This window comes from Schistocerca americana, chromosome 2 (assembly GCF_021461395.2).
Source record: "Schistocerca americana isolate TAMUIC-IGC-003095 chromosome 2, iqSchAmer2.1, whole genome shotgun sequence".
NCBI classification, from domain to species: domain Eukaryota; kingdom Metazoa; phylum Arthropoda; class Insecta; order Orthoptera; family Acrididae; genus Schistocerca; species Schistocerca americana.
In genome coordinates this window covers 1,017,764,768-1,017,784,488 of record NC_060120.1, presented here as the reverse complement: position 1 = coordinate 1,017,784,488, position 19,721 = coordinate 1,017,764,768, and the positions used below count along the sequence as shown (strand labels likewise).

At 45.8% G+C, this 19,721-nt stretch overlaps 1 protein-coding gene across 2 annotated transcripts in view; it reads left to right on the top strand.

Moving 5' to 3' along the window:
- Positions 1-19,721, top strand: part of LOC124595633 — a 267,034-nt gene that overhangs the window by 124,204 nt on the left and 123,109 nt on the right. For both annotated transcript variants that reach the window (XM_047134458.1, XM_047134457.1), the window contains exon 3: positions 6,257-6,469. In XM_047134458.1, coding sequence (XP_046990414.1) covers positions 6,257-6,469 — 213 coding nt within the window. The remainder of the gene's footprint in view (positions 1-6,256; positions 6,470-19,721) is intronic.

Here is a 19,721-nt window from a genome sequence, read left to right as displayed (position 1 = left end):
TGAAGTGGGACACACTTGCAGATAGACGACGCGCTGAACGGAAGGGGCTGCTCACTAGATTCCGAAATCCGATATTCGCCGAGGATGTAGAGCATGTATTATTGCCACCAACTTTCAAATTGCACAATGATCACCACTCAAAGATAAGGGAATATGTACATTTAGCCAGTTTCCACACACACACACACACACACAATTTAAGTTTAGATGCACTCGCTTTCACAGCAAACAAACACTGAACCTAAGTGAGAACAGTATGAAGGAACTAGGAATTACACTTTGCCACATCTCTAGCTTCGACATGTGATGCACTAAATTTTTTTTCTGACAGCAGGACTCCAGTACAAGGTATTACCCCTCACTCTTTTGCCTACAAAACCGTATCGCCTTCCAATGCGAATGCCGTACGCCACCTTACTGGGAGGGCGTGTGCGCCCGCGAGTTACCACTGTACTGGTCGACGTCGGAGCGTCTTGTTGTGTCAACAGCCTCCCCATCAACCACGTACTGCTTCCCGGGGAGGTCATGTTTTATTGGGCCGAACAGATGGAAGTCGGAAGGTGCGAGATTTGCGAAATTGATTGGATGAGAAAGAACGGTCCAATGAAATTGTGTGAGCTCTTCTCGGTTGCTCATTCTTGTGTCAGGCCGAGCGTTGTTATGGACACGCAGAAGTTTGTTTACATTTTTGTGGCGACGAACACGCTGAAATCGTTTCTTTAGTTTAATGAGGCTAGCACAATAAGCTTCAGAGTTCATCGTTGCTCCATGTGCGAGGATATCAAACAGAACAACCGCCTCCAGAGTCCCAGAAGACCGTCGCCATGACGTCACCGGCTGAAGGTGCGGCTTTCAACTTTTTATTTGGAGGGGAGGTCGTGTGACGTCTCTACGTGCATTGCAGTTTTATTTCCGGTTCGAGGTGATTAACCGGTATTTCATCGCCTGTGACCATGTTCGACAGATAATTGTCAGCGTGAGCCCCATAAAGTGCAGGCAATTCCGCACAGATGTTCCTTAGTTGCTCTTTATGGTCTTCTGTTTGGCGGCGAGGAATCCAGCACCCCAACTGGTGGACGAGTGTGTCAGCACTACCAATAGAGACGTCCAGTTGAGCAGCGAGGTGTTTGTTTCTGATCTGTCAATCAGCTCGAATGATGGTGTCCGCACGTTACAACAATGCAAGAGTGACGGCTCTCTGCTGCCGGCCGGCACGCGGGAGATCGGGCAGGTTTCCGCAATATTTTTGCGATGACGACAGACGCCTCAGCGAACGACTCACCGTGCTTTTGTTCACTGCTAGGTCTCCGTAGACATTTTGCATGCGCCTATGAATATCTGGGATGCTTTGGTTTCTTGCTAAAAGAAACTCAGAGACAGCTCTCTCCTTGGAACGCACCTCCGTTACAAACGCCATTTTGAAGGCTATTTATATCACCGCCACGTATCAGAACTTCATAAAAATGCAGGTGCTGAAGCGGGAATATTTCACGATGTCCCACAACAAATACCGCATTTTCTCAACCGAAACTGGACGATAAAGAAAATGTATTGCATTAGTTATTGAACGCCCCTCCTGTTTACACTACTGCCCAGTAAATTGCTACACCAAGAAGTAATACATATGATGATAAACCGGTATTCATTGGACAAATATATTATACTAGAACTGACATGTCATTGCATTTCCACGCAATTTGGGTGCATAGATCCTGAGAAATCAGTACCCAGAACAACCACCTCTGGCCGTAATAACGGCCTTGATATGCCTGGGCATTGACTCAAACAGAGCTTGGATGGCGTGTACAGGTACAGCTGCCCGTGCAGCTTCAACACGATACGATAGTTCATCAAGAGTAGTGACTGGCGCATTGTGACGAGCTAGTTGCTCGTCCACCATTGACCAGACGTTTTCAATTTGTGAGAGATCTGGAGAGTGTGCTGGCCAGGGCAGCAGTCGAACATTTTCTGTATCCAGAAAGGGCCGTAAAGGACCTGCAACAAGCGGTCGTGCATTATCCTGCTGAAATGTAGGGTTTCGCAGGGATCGAATGAAGGGTAGAGCCACGGGTCGTAACACATCTGAAATGTAACGCCCACTGTTCAAAGTGCCGTCAATGCGAACAAGAGGTGACCGAGACGTGTAACCAATGGCGCCCCATACCATCACGCGGGGTGATACGCCAGTATGGCGATGACGAATACACGCTTCCAATGTGCGTTCACAGCGATGTCGCCAAACACGGATGCGACCATCATGACGCTATAAACAGAACCTGGATTCATCCGAAAAAATGACTTTTTCCCATTCGTGCACCCAGGTTCGTCGTTGAGTCTACCATCGCAGGCGCCCCTGTCTGTGATGCAGCGTCAAGGGTAACCGCAGCCATGGTCTCCGAGCTGATAGTCCATGCTGCTGCAAACGCCGTCGAACTGTTCGTGCAGATGGTTGTTGTCTTGCAAACGTCCCCAGGGATCGAGACGTGGCTGCACGATCCGTTACAGCCATGCGGATAAAATGTCTGTAATCTCCACTGCTAGTGATACGACGCCGTTGGGATCCAGCACGGCGGTCCGTATTATCCTCCTGGATCCACCGGTTACATATTTTGCTAACAGTCATTGGATCTCGACCAACGCGAACAGCAATGTCGCGATGCGATAAACCGCAAATGCGATAGGCTACAATCCGACCTTTATCAAAGTCGGAAACGTGACGATACGCATTTCTTCTCCTTACACAAGGGATCACAACAACGTTTCACCAGGCAACGCCGGTCAACTGCTGTTAGTGTATGAGAAATCAGTTGGAAACTTTCCTCATGTGAGCACGTTGTAGGTGTCGCCACCGGCGCCAACTTTGTGTGAATTCTCTGAAAAGCTAATAATTTGCATATCACAGCATCTTCTTCCTGTCGGTTAAATTTCGCGTCTGTAGCACGTCATCTTCGTGGAGTAGCAATTTTAATGGCCAGTAGTGTACAAGCATCTCCCGTGAAAGGTCGCAATGTGACAAAGTGTCACACATTCAGTGTTTGTTTACTGTCAAACCAAGTGCACCTAAATACGCTGTGTGTGTGTAAAATGACTAAAATGTTTATTATCAGAACGTATTTGTCATTGATACCAAGAGGAAGTGCAAAAATTATTCTGAAACATAAAGATTTTTCGTTTCTTGAAGACTTCAGAGTTGCTGTCAGAGACAGCAATGGACCTGGAAGAGGAGTTGAACGGAATGGACAGTGTCTTGAAGGGAGGATATAAGATGAACATCAACAAAAGCAAAACGAGGATAATGGAATGTAGTCGAATTAAATCGGGTGATGCTGAGTGAATAAGATTAGGAAATGAGACACTCAAAGTAGTAGAAGAGTTTTGCTATTTGGGGAGCAAAATAATTGATGATGGTCGAAGTAGAGTGGATATAAAATGTAGACTGGCAATGACAAGGAAAGCGTTTCTGAAGAAGAGAAATTTGTTAACATCGAGTATAGATTTAAGTGTCAGGAAGTCGTTACTGAAAGTATTTGTATGGAGTGTAGCCATGTATGGAAGTGAAACATGGACGATAAATTGTTTAGACAAGAAGAGAATAGAAGCTTTCGAAATGTGGTGCCACAGAGGAATGCTGAAGATGAGTAGATCACATAATTAATGAGAAGGTATTGAATAGAACTGGGGAGAAGAGAAATTTATGGCACAACTTGACTAGAACAAGGGATCGGTTGGCAGGACCTCTTCTGAGGCATGGAGGGATCACCAATTTAGTATTGGGGGGCAGCGTGGAGGGTAAAAATTGTAGAGGGAGACCAAGGGATGAATACACTAAGCAAATTCAGAAGGATGTAGGTTGCAGTGGATACTGGGTGGTGAAGAAGCTTGCACAGGATGGAGTAGCATGGAGAGCTGCATCAAACCAGTCTCAGGACTGAAGACCACAACAACAACGAACGCCTCGTTAACTTACGCTAAAATGTCCCTTTTGCTCCGCCAGCACCGCGGTACTAGTGTCAAGATGCTGGTGGTACAGATAATAACGTTCATGTAACACCCCGGCTGATGAAGAGCCTGCATGGTCTCGAAAACTAGTTAATACGGGGGCACAGAGGCTGCATGTGCTACAGCAGAGTCAGCCTGGTTGCCTGAACAGCAGGCGTTAGGGGTGCGCGACGACTCCGCCGTTCCAGTCAGTGCACAGAGCACACCGATAATGCCGCACTGTTTTGCAGCGCCTGTCATGTGGGCGGAATTAGAGCATTACTAAGTAACCTCCCACCCACTGCGTATGTAGGGGACTGCACAGTCCTGCGACAGCAGAGCGAAGTGGAGGCTGAACTTTGGTTCCACTGGAGAGTCAGCGCGTCTACTTCCGGGCCCGACGTTCTGCCAGCGAGTACGGCGAACGCCGACGGACCACAGACTACTACCCACATTCGACGGCCGCCGCTCGCCCACCAATTGATAGCTGCTGGATGGACTTAGAACTTCTTGAAAGCACAAACAAAACCTCATTAGGACTTGGATACACAATGATTACTAGTCAAATATTATGCGGAACGTTACTGGTCTTTAAACGAGAGCTACGTAGGGTATTGTTTATACCTGATTCAGTAAAAAAATGTTGTGAACTTTTACTCAGAGCCATCACGCTATAGGTGTCAGCCACCTTGGTGGACATGTTCTCAGTACACCAGACTCAACAAATTGTATCACAAAATGAGATTTTCACTCTGCAGCGGAGTGTGCGCTGATATGAAACTTCCTGGCAGATTAAAACTGTGTGCCGGACCGAGACTCGAACTCAGGCCATTGCCTTCCGCGGGCAGAGTGCTCTACCAACTGAGCTACCGAAGCACGAATCACGCGCCGTCCTCGCAGCTTTACTTCTGCCAGTACCTCGTCTCCTACCTTCCAAACTTTACAGAAGCTCTCCTGCGAACCTCGCAGGACTAGCACTCCTATCACGTTTAAAAAGAGGGAGGCTGTATATTACACCTTCATAAACGGGCAATCTTAATCGCAGTTGCAGTTCGTCATCCGCAATGGATATAATCAAGAGAAATAAGGTTTCATAAAGCAGAACACTATATTTTAGAAACAGGAATGCAGTAACAAAGGCATTCAATGTATTTTGCCTAGTTCTAGGAAAACAAAAGAATCTAAAGAAAGCACTACCGCAGTTACTTCAGATGTATGCATGTAATTCCTTCCGTCCCTGCTTTCTGTCAGGAATCCAATAAGATCTCTTCCAAATGTTAAAATACAGGATCATAAATTAACATAAAAATGTTCTGTGCGTAGAAACTGTGAAAAGGGTTTTTAAGCTTGGGAAATATATAATTTGATTCTAGTACAAGAGGTGTCATTTATTCCAGTAGCCACCGCTTTTTGCGAAACTGTGGAACCAAAGATAACGTATCTCTTTGGACTACTCATGTGTGAGGAGAAATAACGTATAGCCCTTTTCCTTGATGGTCAAAGGACACAATCGAAGTGGCTTTTTGTTTTCAGAAAACTTCCTTAATTGCTTGCTGTGATTACGACGATATGAAAATTGATGGAAGAGCTCTGACGTACAAAAACGGAAAAGATAGGTAACAACCATAGGACACGTATTCCTACATTTCTCCAGAACCTAAGTTGGTCTTCCCCGAGATCGATGCCACCAGTATTTCTGCAAATAACTACCGTCAATGTTATGTATTCATGATGTATCAAACTGATGGTATGTGATATTCACATCTGTCGCCACTCGTATTTTATGAAGTTTCACCCGTCTCATACATCCAGCACACCAAACTGAAAAGCTTTGTCATGGCTGACTCTCTCAAGGAACCTAATAGTTCTGAGAGAATTGCGTATGGTGCACGGTGTTTGTTTCGGCTTCGGTCTTTCAATACTCTGTCAAATTCTGCTCTTAATACGATTTCTTCCAGTTCGTCTTGATTTACTTCTTCTCCCTTTTATGTAATTCCGTGTCGATTGCCGAAAGAGAAACGCCGTGTTTTTCGTGTATTGTTACCACTGGATAAACTTCCGTTGACATCGTTGGCGTAGCCAGCAACGAGCATCAGTTGCTGCTCACACTGCATTTGGCTGTTGTCTAATGCAGGTACACAGCTCTCGTCACAGAGATTCAGCCGCATGGGTCAGTCGCGCCGGTCCACCACACCACAGCCTCCAGTTTCATAAGGCGGTAGACTGGCAGTGTGAATAGATAGCAGGACGCAGCAACGGCAGCCTGTGTGTTCCGCAGGAGGCGAGTCTCCAGCTGATGCCGGGTCCGCCTCCACGGCTGCACCGGGGGCGGCACCGGAGGCGGCAGGGTCCGGGGGCCGCGCCTCCGTGTCTGGGGACGGCAAGACGGTGGCGCAGTACGAGAAGGGCTACCTGTACGGAGCGGGCAAGGCGGCGCCCGACAAGCACGTGGAGAACGCGCTGCTCAAGTCCGAGCTCTACGGGGACCCCAGTAAGTGACCGCACCGCACTGCACTGCCAGAGACACGGGCCCCGCAACGAACCTGTGACGTCACACTAGTCGCCTTGTCCGCCGCACTCCGCGAACGCCGGGCTCCGTGCGGAGCCCGGAGGATTTCAATATGTACACTACTGGCCATTGAAATTGCTACGCCAAGAAGAAATGCAGATTATAACCGGTATTCATTGGACAAATATATTTTACTAGAACTGACATGTCATTACATTTTCACGCAATTTGGGTGCATAGAGCCTGAGAAATCAGTACCCAGAACAACCACCTCTGGCCTTGATACGCCTGGGCATTGAATCAAACAGCGCTTGGATGATGTGTACAGGTACAGCTGCCCATGCAGCTTCAACACGATAACACAGTTCATCAAGAGTAGTGACTGGCGTATTGTGACGAGCCAGTTACTCGGCCACCATTGGCCAGAAGTTTTCAATTGGTGAGAGATCTGGAGAATGTGCTGGCCAGGGCAGCAGTCGAACATTTTCTGTATCCAGAAAGGCCTGTACAGGACCTGCAACATGCGGTCCTGCATTATCCTGCTGAAATGCAGGGTTTCACAGGGATCGAATGAAGGGTAGAGTCACGGGTCGTAACACATCTGAAATGTAACGTCTACTGTTCAAAGTGCCGTCAGAGCGAACGAGAGGTGACCGAGACGTGTAACCAACGGCACCCCATACCATCACGCCGAGTGATGCGCCAGTATGGCGATGACGAATACACGCTTCCAATGTGCGTTCACCGCGATGTCGCCAAACACGGATGCGACCATCATGATGTAAACAGAACCTGGATTCGTCCTAAAAAATGACGTTTTGCCATTCGTGCACCCAGGTTCGTCGTTGAGTACACCATCGCAGGCGCTCCTGCCTGTGATGCAGCGTCAAGGGTAAACACAACCATGGTCTCCGAGCTAATAGTCCATGCTGCTGCAAACGTCGTCGAACTATTCGTGCAGATGGTTGTTGTCTTGCAAACGTCCCCATCTGTTGACTCAGGGTTCGAGACGTGGGTGCACGATCTGTTACAGCTGTGCGGATAAGATGCCTGTCATCTCGACTGCTAGAGATACGATTCCGTTGGGATCCAGCACGGCGTTCCGTATTACCCTCCTGAGCCCACCGATTCCATATTCTGCTAACAGTCATTGGATCTCGACCAAGTCGACCAGCAATGTCGCGATACGATAAATCGCAATCGCGAAAGGCTACAATCCGACCTTTATCAAAGTCGGAAACGTGATGGTACGCCTTTCTCCTCCTTTCACGAGGCGTAACAACAACGTTTCATCAGACAACGCCGGTCACCTGCTGTTTGTGTATGAGAAATCGGTTGGAAACGTTCCTCATGTCAGCACGTTGTCGGTGTCGAAACCGGCGCCAACCTTGTGTGAATGCTCTGAAAAGCTAATCATTTGCATATCACAGCATCTTCTTCCTGTCGGTTTAATTTCGAGTCTTTGGCACGTCATCTTCGTGGTGTAGCAATTTTAATGGCCAGTAGTGTAATTCAAAAGATACCCACTGGAGGAGTTAACTGTGTCGTGTGCTTTCCAGTGCTTGCATTCATTTAAGTGCATAGTCAAGAATTATTAAACTCGTCTGAAATAGTTAGTCGCCCGCCACCAGAGGCAGCTGCTAGCACTCGTGACAGCTGCAGTGTCACATGCTGTGACGTACACTCCGTGGCCTTTCTTTCTCGTGGGTCTTAGGTCACAGTTAGTGACGCGGGACTAGTCCCGATATTTCACGGCATGACTACGGTCTCTCTAGCCCGACTTCTAGTCGATACTTTTCAGCTCATACTTTCGCTCGAGTACTTTATAGAAGATATCTATTAAATTTTTATTATTTGCCCAAAATTTTGGTCTCTTGGCCCAGTGACAACACTTTCAACAACTGGATGCCCGACCACCAACAGCTGAACGACCGGCGTGAGTGCGAGCGAGAGAGTGAGTGTACGAAAACTTTGCTAACCCTGTCAAAGTTTCTTGATGCAATAATTTAACAACAGCCGTATGTATTGTAGAAATTTATTTTATGATCTTCTTATCTGCTACCAGTTTCTGCATTACATTGATGTCATCTTCAGGTCCCTTCCCTTCGAACCCCTTTCTGCACGATTCGACTTACTTGTTTTGACGTTAAAACGTCTATTCGCTCGTCGGACGAACTTTCTTGTGTAACAGAGAACTGTCAGATTTGAATCGCTAATAACTGCAAGATCATTAATGCGCGATGAATGGTTATTCCCACAACAAAAAGAGATCTTCTGTTTTTGTTGTCGCGCGGTAACTGTTTTACCAGTGACGTCATCATATCATTGGTGGCGCATGCACGTGATTGTTAAGGCGCCTAAAAACGATAAAATTTTTTGCCAAATCCGCTCTTATCTAGCCGCAGATTTGTCAAACAAGTCCATATACGTATAAACAAAATTTGTCAGTCTACTCATACTTTTAAGCAGATGGTGTTCGTGAGTATTCTGACAGTAGTGAGAATGGCCACAAATGCAGACAGAGTAGTTCTGGCACTGACTTTGGCAATGTTTTTAAAGAAGAAGAAAAAAAAACAAGAGTCTGGTCCAGGGAAAGGCTTACAGTGAGAGAGAGAGATTAACCCATGAAACTCTGATAAAGGAAATATTACTCTCAGAACCCGATCATTACATCAACTTTCTTGGAATGCACAATGAAGTCTCCAATAACTTGATAACGTGCTCGTATAAGAGCAAACTTGTTTGTCAAATTCGCTCTCGTCTAGCCAAAGATTTATCAAACAAGCGTGTAGATTTAGCAACCACGTTTGTCAGTTTAACTTTACTTTTGAAGCAGATGCTTTTCGTCTATGCTGTATTTTTACACAAGTGGTAGCGGCTACAAATGCAGCTGAAGTATTTCCAACATTGTATGGGGCTTTATATACAGGGTGTGATTCAAAGTTTCAAGATTTAACTCAGAATTAGAAATTTTTTAGACATTTAAGTACAGCGGACTAAAATTCTTCAAAATATGAGCGTTCAGCTTCAACAAAGCGCTGCCATCGCGTCTTCCACCGTTCGTAGCCCTTCTGGAAGGCCTCAGACGTCATGCTGTAAAGGGCTCTCGTCGAAGCGTGCTGGATGGCGTCGATGGAGAATGGTTTCCGTTTCATTCCTGTCTTGATTCGGAGGAAGAGGAAAAAGTCACTTGGAGCTAAATCAGGGCCGTAGGATGGCTGCGGCAGTGTTGTCACGTTGAACTTGACCAAAACTTCGGTGGCGGCGCGCGACGTGTGAGCGGGTGCGTTGTCGTGGTGGAGAATCCAATCGCCCTTCATCGCTGGGCGGACCAGGCTAACTCGATCCCTCAAGCGGCGGAGCACTCTCCACATTTTGATCCGTTCGGCTTGATGATGGCCTCACAGAGCGGTTGTCGTCTTCAACATTCCCGCGACCATCTTTGAAATGTTTCTGCCACATGAAACCATTGCACGGGACATGACTTCTTCCTTAAAGGCCTCTTGAATCATACCGAGAGTCTCCATGGTGGTTTTGTTCAGTCGCACGCAAAACTTAATCGCATAACGCTGCTCCAAGTGCTGCTCCATTTTCGCCTCTCCCACTTTTCGACCGAGGTCAATGACACGCACTCACGCTGCAAGCGATGCGCGCTCTCCAGGCTTCTGGAGGCAACTGCCGCAGCGTCAGTTCGTTCCCTGAAACTCCCCACTACTTCCCCACCTCGCGGAACCGGTCCTCGCGCGCTCCGCTGCTCAGAAATGAATCGGTCTTGAAACTTCTGAATCACACCTTGTACGTAACTACTTTATCCAGGCAGCACTGTCCATGTGACGTATCCGCCGCAGTAAATCTATGGTAGAGTCAGTATAGGCTACGGCTAGAGTTTTGAGAAGATATATGACCGACCATTGAGACGACTGGCGTTCTTTTCTCGAATGAACCATTCCGACATTTGCCTTCATCCATTTGGACCACAGTGTCCCTAATGTGACCCCAGTGTCATAACCGCAGAACCAACTCGATCGCCACTGACTATTACAATTACACTGCATTTGTTTTATAACTTCGGAGAACTGACCTATTTGTGTACTGGAGTTACGGGTCGATTAACGGTAGGGATTGGCGGAACCGAGATTCGAGTACGTGACGTTTTGGTTTCGGGTTGGACAAAGAAGTGGATGCTGTGATATGCTAGTATGGCTTAAGTTCCCTAGCTTGCGAGACACGGAGGTCAGCCAGACACGGTTCGAATCCACACAGCGGAGCAATGACCGTTGATATGGTGCACTGGCCCGAGTCAATATGACTTTCAGGCGGTATTCCACGTTTCTCCAAATAAATTTTGCATTGATTCGCAGCCTCTGCCTCAGAAAATACAATACACGCACAAAACACAGTTTTTATGATCCACATAAGGTGACTTACATGACTAGCCTCAGTTGTCGTCAACTGCTGTGGCGACAGGAAGTGCATCGGGCCACAGTGTTTAATTAGTATAAATTTGTGAAATCATGAAAACAGCGAATCGGGTACCACAGAATAAACGCTAGAAAAGAGTGACAATTCGAGACTACGCAGGGTAAGGAAGCTGGAAGCTGTAGCGGGAGAGAACCCTGTTGTAGTCACTTAGCAACTTTATAATTGAATGAAAATAATGTGAGACCTGAGTTTCTCCTGGCGTATACAACTTTCAAATAACTTCCGGGAATTTAGATATGTTGACGATACCTTTGTGGTTTAGCCTCATGCTAGGGAGAATTTGAATGCCTTTCTAGAACATCTGAACTCGATCCACCCGAACATTCGTTTCACGATGGAGGTGGAAGAGGATGGTTGCCTTCCCTTTTTTGACGTGTTGGTTAGGCGGAAGGGTGATGGATTATTGGGACATGCAGTCTACAGGAAACGTACTCACACCGACTTGTACTTACAGGCTAACAGTTGTCACCATCCGGCTCAGCGTGAAGGTGCACTTCGTACCTTGATACACAAGGCACATGTCGTTTCCGACGCTGAGACTTTGCCAGCTGAGCTGCCCCATCTTGAAGTTACGTTCCGTGAAAATGGTTGCAGTGATAGACAGATTGAACGTGCGTTGCGCTGTCGACCAACTGAACATCAGGTAATTGATGATAATTCTGAGTCGGCAACCTAAGTCTACTGTCTTTTTGCGTTAGGTAGGAAACACTTCCAACAAGATCGGTCATATTTTACGGAAATACGATGTGAAATGTGCTTTCCGACCTCCATCTAAAATAAGAGTGCTTTTGAGTTCTGTTAAGGATGATCTTGGTCTGCGTAAAGCGGGTGTATATCGCATTCCTTGTAGCTGCGGCATGGCATATACTGGTCAGACTATGAGGACCGTTGAGGACCGATGTACTGAGCATAAACGGCACACACGACTACAGCAGCCAAGTAGATCTGCTATTGCCGAACATTGCTTGGATACTGGTCACCCCATGTTATATAATAACACCGAGATATTGGCATGCACGTCCAGCTATTGGGATAGTGTTACTAAGGAGGCAGTTGAGATTAAATCAGCGGGCAACCTCGTTAACAGGGATGGAGGTTTTTGTTTAAACTCTCTCTCTTGTCAAAAAACAGAGGGACAGAGTCAATGCTACCTCACCCGCGAGTTCATAGTCTCACTCACTGTCGATATCTCAGACTTTGGTCATCTTTGGTGGCACTAGTGTCCAGTGTGTGTGTTATCTTTCCTGCATCAGTCCGAGAACCGAGGTTTTAAATTTGCATGTACGCCGCCTGTCCGTTGCAGTTTGCCTTGAAAATGGCGGGCTGTTCTCCCGCCGAAATATCGGCGGTCGCTGAAAGTGTTACCTGGCTGAATTCCCCGAAGTTATTTGAAAGTTGAATGAAAATTGCTTTCTGATTTACGTTGAAGTGAATCGAGTGGTAGGAGCGAGCCACCAGGAAATCGTAGTACCAGGTGGTTATACTCGTCATTAAAGTGCAGCTACTCACGGAGGTCCACTGTGCGTTTTAATTACCGTACGGCAACGCACTGATAGATACTCTAATGTGTCAAAGTCATTTACGCTGAAAAAAAATTAGTTCCAATTTGGCCACCAGGTGCAAATATGGCGCTGTGAATGCAAGAAAGACGTATAGAAATGTTTCCATATGTAATGGATTACGAACGGGACGCGGAAAAAAAATCAAACGTGTGAGAACGGCATAATTTTCCTGTTATTTTTAATCACCGCTTTCGCAATTTGTTCAGACGAGATGCTGCGTCCGTAAAACGACGTGATCAACAGCTGCTCGCAGCAGTACCAGTGGAATCTGAGCAACGTGTTCCTGTATACAGGCCTTCAGATAAGGCAGAGACTGAATGTGTGCGTGGTAAATGCGCTTTTAGATATCCCCAGAGCCGAAAGTCACATGGATTCAGATCAAGTGATCCTGCAGGCCAAGCATCTGGAAAGCCTCTGGAGATAACACGATCGTGGAAGGTTGCGTTAAGTAGATCTTTCACTGGGCGAGGGACATGAGATGTTGCTCCATTTTGCAGGAAAACGTGGTTTCCACACTGTTGTGCTCTCTCAAAGCAGGAATCACATGCTGTACAAGGAGGTCTCTATACTGTGCAGGCGCCACAGTACACCTGACTGTCCCTGTGACTGTATTCTGTTTAAAGAAAAACGTACCGAGAATAAAGGCGCATGTTGATCCACGGCACACAGTAACATACGGCGAGTGCAGTGGTTCTTCATGCACACCAAATAGTTTAACAGTGTCCCAAATGCAGCAGTTCTGTGTGAAACGGTCATCTACTAGGGAACAGGGAAACAATAGGAAGGAATGGACCCCTTTTGTTGTCACTCGTTTTGTTTAACAATCGTATCAACAAATTCCTTTAGAACAACAATATATTCATCCTGATTACTCTAGGTAATAAGAATAGTAAGTCACAAGAATTTAGTGAATCTGCTAACAATATCTTTTTATGAAACAAGGTCAATCTGATATATAAGAAAATTTTAAAACCACTGACAAGTATGCGCCTAATTAAGACACACAATATTTCTGACTAGTCTTCGGACATTGAGAACTGATGTTCTCAAAAACATTTACCTAAATAACAACCTGCCATAGATGCGCCCAATAAATGGCAGGATGAAGTTAATACAAAGGCACTTGTTTCACACTCAAGAGTCAATCAATATCAATAAGGCTTACTAAGGTTTCAAACTTCGACTCCAAGGCCCAGTAAGACAATTAGTCAGCGTGAAGTCTTACTAAGAGTAGCACAGCAACAACCTTTCAAAATCGTATGTTGCTCTTGAGACAAGATTTAATAAAAATAATAAATATAATAAATACCAAAGTAAATATAATTACCGCCAGAATTAATTAGCGAGGAGTGACGCCAGGTCGCTCGAAGGCAGAACGAAAACTTAACTTGCAGAAGCCAAGGCGGAAGGCGGTAATTCGTTCAAGACCCATTTCTCGAGCTTCGACCCGGAGTCACCTCCCGCTAATTAGGATTTCACAGCCCCGGTACCCATAGGTGGGAAGGTAGTGCTTACTCCAAAACATCAGCCAGCCAGCTGTAACATTTAACAAGCGCACATAACAGGTCCTCAGGGACAATTTAAACAACCACCAAAAGATATTAAATAACAGGTTACATTATTCGCTAATAAAACGGCACACTGCCTCTGCCCCACTTCGAATGAACTACACAGGCAAGGTACAACCAGCAGTGCAAATCTTATCAATAACCTTAAGGAGAAACGCCTGCTATTAAGATATTAAAAAAAACTTACAATTACTAGCAAGGCCAGCGAGCACTCCAATCTTAGTCACAATTAAATTACGTGAACTCTTATCCCCCACTCTTCAGTGAAAACCGTAACGAGCACAATTCTGGAAATTTCATTATAAGCTTTATTGGGGCTCGCTACGCTAAGCCTACCAAACACTCGAATGCAGTATATTTGATAAACAGATTACGGCCTTGCATCTGATTACGTATTACATCGAACAACAATTTCCCACGAGCTTGGAAGAGGCACGCTCGTGCATCATATTAATATTTAACACCTGTCTTAAACACCATGAACTTTTCATAGGCACACCGTTACTTCCGTGGTAACATCCATGCGCTTACAGTTACCAGAAGTGAGGTAGCAGTCCTCCATACCTCTACACACATGTTCTAAGTACAATCTCACTTAACCCTTCGCTGGACGTCCGATATGGCTTGCGTCGGTACAGCAGGCGGAAATAAGGCAGCGGACGACCGTAGACAGCCGTGTCCGGAACCAGCAGCACGCAACCCAAAGCAGCAACAAGCCTCCTCGCAGGTGATAGCAAAGGCTCTCCACCGAGCTGCCCCATACACGTGGTCGGTTCCCACTCCACTACAAGCGCACTCCGGCCGCAGATAGACAGCCTATATAAAGGGAGGGAGTGGCCAATGGTAATAGCATCGCTGATTGGCTGAGAGCTGAGGACGCCATGTTTTTACCAAACTGACGCTGACTTGGCACGAATATAAGTAAATATTGTGTGTGATTCTTTACTATTGGTTCTCTTCAACGCTTCGAACGCCGATGGTTCAAATGGTTCAAATGGTTCAAATGGCTCTGAGCACTATGGGACTTAACATCTGTGGTCATCAGTCCCCTAGAACTTAGAACTACTTAAACCTAACCAACCGAAGGACATCACACACATCCATGCCCAAGGCAAGATTCGAACCTGCGACCGTAGTAGTCGCGCGGTTCCGGACTGAGCGCCTAGAACCGCTAGACCACCGTGGCCGGCCGAACGCCAATTCCATTGTGCAATTATGTACAGGTTGTAATACGGTAGGTATTGAAGGACTTTTGTATGTTCTCTGTCGGTTCTATTTACGTAAATTACTTTACAGTCACTCTGTTGGTCGGATCTATCAGCTCACTGTTTGTCGCTGTTAGAAAGCTCGCTTGGTTTCTTTGTGTATCGAACAATCAAATTTTCTATATGATTATAATGCCTACAAAAAAATTACAGAATAACCTTTTTACTGATACATCCCCTCCAAGAAAGAAAAGGTAAATGAACACCAAACTAACACTACTGTGGCCTTGTAACATGGGGGTAGAGTTTTAAATTTGTAATCCGAAGGTCGGGAGTTCGATTCTTACTCGAACTATGTTTTTTTAAACGTTATTTCTTAGACTTTTAATGGTTATTGAGTGACAATTCATGCTACACTATGTGTTTTACTATGTATACCGAACCATAAGTCTACGTACTTCCGATTGGCGACTCGCACTTGGCTCTGTAGTCTTGGCTATTCACATTCCTATAAATTATAATTATCGTGTGGATATTCAGTTACCTATTTTGAATTAATTTCTGCTGTTTCAGTAGAGTACTTAAGTATTGATATTTTTCAGATTTTCTGTGGTATAGAGTTCCTAAAAGTGTGTACAGAATGACGTGTTTTGCCAGCATAAGAAAATGTTATAAGATCGACACACACTTAAAATGCATTATGTGGGGTCGGAAAGAGACAAGAGTTTGCCAATTTCAACGATGAATATCCGCAACGAAAAATCTGAAATAGCATCATGTACTCTGAGATACATTAAACGAAACTTCTTTTTCTTATTAATCAGTTGTCAATGTTTATACAGCATCATAAAATACAGCTGTTGAAATTCGGCATTCATACACACTGCTTCACGATACTTCCATTTGCTCACAAATTTATTAGCGCTATATAAACATAGACGAATGGCTTTTGTTGTACTTATATACCGAGTATTGAGGTAGAAGATCTGCTTTGGTCTCATGCGTCAGACATGCCTTCTTTTATTCGTGAAGTGGCTAGCTTTCTGCTTGCGTCGCTACCTGCTTGCACATCCCGCGCGCAATATGGTAAAACTTGGCTGCCACGGGCCGATTGGCCACTCTCTCCCTATATAGGCTCTCTAGCCACAGGTAACATCGAACGCCAACTGTCCCGTCCTTGGCGAGTGCCTCCAGTTAAACTCCTCCAACAAGGATAAGGCAGCCAAAACTCAGTACGTGCCACAAACAAAGATGAGAGCGCGGAGGCGAGGTACTTGCAAATACTCTGGCGCGCCAGCAACGCCACGGCTCACTGTGCATTCACTGAGCCCTGTAGTGTAAAATGTGTCTCACCACTGCATAGACTATTGCCTAACCACATGTCATCAACTTCGGACCTAGCCAGAAACCGAAGACCAAATTCAAGACATTGCTACGAAGCATGAGATTTCAGTTGCTGCACCGTCTGGATCTTGTACAGCTACCAGTGTAAAACAGACTGAAAAACTTTTCGTACTGTTGAGCATGCGACGGACTATTCTCGTGCACGAGCACTAGCGCTACCCAGGGCACGTGCTGCATGGCCAGTTACAGCAACAGCAACTTCGTCGATAGCTTCCACTAGGAAGGGACACCTTCCTCTCCCGGGTGCCACAGCAAGCTCACCCGTGTTTTCGAATTTCATCATCATCTTCTTTAAATCACTTCATGACACCGGGTATCATTCGATGATACTTTCTCAATGCAGCACTGTAATTGCTGCTATTTACATAAAATTGTTTCACCAACAGAGCACAGTGTCTCTTCTCGATAGCCATGCTGTTCACACACGTTACGGCTTATCGAATGACAGTGTGGACGTCGTACGGCCGTATAAACAGTGTACAGCTCTCGAGTTGCATCTGGTGGCCAAAATTGGAACTAATTTTTTCCAGTGTAAATCGGTTCTGCATTACACAGGGTATCCCACTCAAACATCCCTGATTTCAAGGACCCAGGAGAGAAAAAGCACAGTAGATACGTCAGTGAAAAATGTACCACATTGTAGAGCATCTCATAGAATTTATATTCACGCGTCAGAAGTCCCAAGTATCGTCGACGGAGTGCAGCACGGTCGCATAAAGGTAAAGTGGCGACTCCACAACAGCGCGCGCAAGCAGAAACAAAATCGCCGATTATTGTGCAAAGAAATTATCGTCGTGTGTGTGAATGTGGTCCACCTGATATGGAAACAATTAAGTAATGGTATAGGAAGTTTCTGGCTATAGGTATTGTTCTGAAACATTCTGGTGGTGCACGTTACAGAGTTTCAGAAGAGACAGTGGAAGACATCAGCAAATCTTTCTCAGAAGCCCACGTAAGTCAATTCAAGCATCTAGGCAACTTGATGTATCTCGATCAACATTGCATCGTGTAGTTCACCAGCGTCTTCGTGTGTGTGCTTACAAAGTACAAATTCTGCAACATATGACGCCAAACGACAAACCACGCTGACAATTTGCTACAGATACGCTGCAGCGTATTGATATGGATGCCAGCTTTCTGGAAAGCTGTTTATTCTCAGATGAGGCAACCTTTCATGCATCAGGAAGAGTTAATAGGCATAATGTTCGGATTTGGGGTTCGCAAAAGCCGCACATTGTCATTGAACATGTTCGTGATAGCCGTAAACTAAACGCCTGGTGCGGGATGATGTACAACAAGATTGCTGGACCGTTCTTCTTTGTGGAACAAACAGTGAATGGGTCAGTGTATCTGGACATGTTGGAGCAATTTGTGCACCCTCAGATACAAGACTTGCAACGCAACATCATTTTTCAACAAGGTGGAGCTCCCTCGCATTTGTCAACGGCTGTTCGCTAGTTTCTGGATAGGAAATTTCCCAATCGTTGGATCGGACGTGGAGGAAGCATTGCCTGGCCACCACGTTCACCCGACATTACGCCGCTTGATTTTTTTCATGTTGGGATTCGTGAAGGACCGCGTGTATGCGACCAAAGTGGACGATATTCCTACGTTGCGACATCGTATCACTAATGCGATTGCAACAATAACAGAGGAAATGTTACAAAGAACTTGGCAAGAAATTGAATATAGACTCGATATTTATCGTGCTAGAAATGGTTCACATGTAGAGATGTATTGATGATAAATGAATAAATTCTTTGAGATGCTCGACAATGTGGTGCGCTTGTCGTATCGGCTGTGGATTTTTTTCCTGGGTCTTTGAAATGATGGAGGTTTGAGTGGGACACCCTGTGTTATCTACCAAATTTCGCCGTCATATGGTAATCACAGCGCACACCGAACCTCTGAGTACCTTCCGAAAGCCTCGCGCTCGCCGTGTTGTCTGCTGTGCAGGTGCTTGCGGAGCCTTTGTGTAGTGTGGCTGGCAGCACGCCAGCAACGCAGCCCTCCGCTACAGCACTCTGCCCGTCACTAAGTTATTTTAATCAGAGTATAGCTTGTGTAATCAAAACGGAACGTGATTTTGTTTTCAACACGTAATTCGCTGGTATTGTACGCGCCCGTGAACCATACCTGTATCAGAATAACGAAGCGATCGACAGCTAATTGTTTACGGGATAGCTACCATCGCAACAAATAATTGGACAACGAGCTTCATCACGCCTTCTGTTGTGTTCGCCATTACCATATCGCGCTCTGCAGTGCCACTGTTGCCGCAGTTAGTTGTAGGCAAAGCGTGGTCTCATAACGAATCATTTACATCCTTTGCTTTGCTTCTCTATGCGCTACCTTTACTTTGTGCGACAGAATGTCTGAAACTAGTAGCAAAAATGAGCAAAAACGTGGTAAAGATAACATCATCCCGCTAAGCAAAGCAAATACATGGTGTCCATAAAGGCCCACTATCGCTCCAAAAAAATCGTAACTGGGAAACTACTAGAGATAAAGCATCGAGGGTTGTTGTAAAGGCCGGCCGCGGTGGTCTAGCGGTTCTAGGCGCGCAGTCCGGAACCGCGCGACTGCTACGGTCGCAGGTTCGAATCCTGCCTCGGGCATGGTTGTGTGTGATGTCCATAGGTTAGTTAGGTTTAAGTAGTTCTAAGTTCTAGGGGACTGATGACCTCAGATGTTAAGTCCCATAGTGCTCAGAGCCATTTGAACCATTTTTTTTGTTGTTGTAAAGCGTTATCAGCTATTCCCTTTGGCCTGGAGTGCATCAGAATGGCGGCACACCAGGAGAAGGATCAAAGTGTCATCTGGCATGAAGAATCCAACTCTGTGACACTGGCACTCCAGAATTGTCGACGCCAGAATGGGACGGCACCACAGGCATAAAACTAGCGTAATGAGGTGGTTTAAAAGCCTTAAAGAGAATGATCTGATGGAATTAGATTTTCCTGGAGACATATGAGTCTAAACTTTATCTTCGAGAAAGACAGAAGCTGAAGCA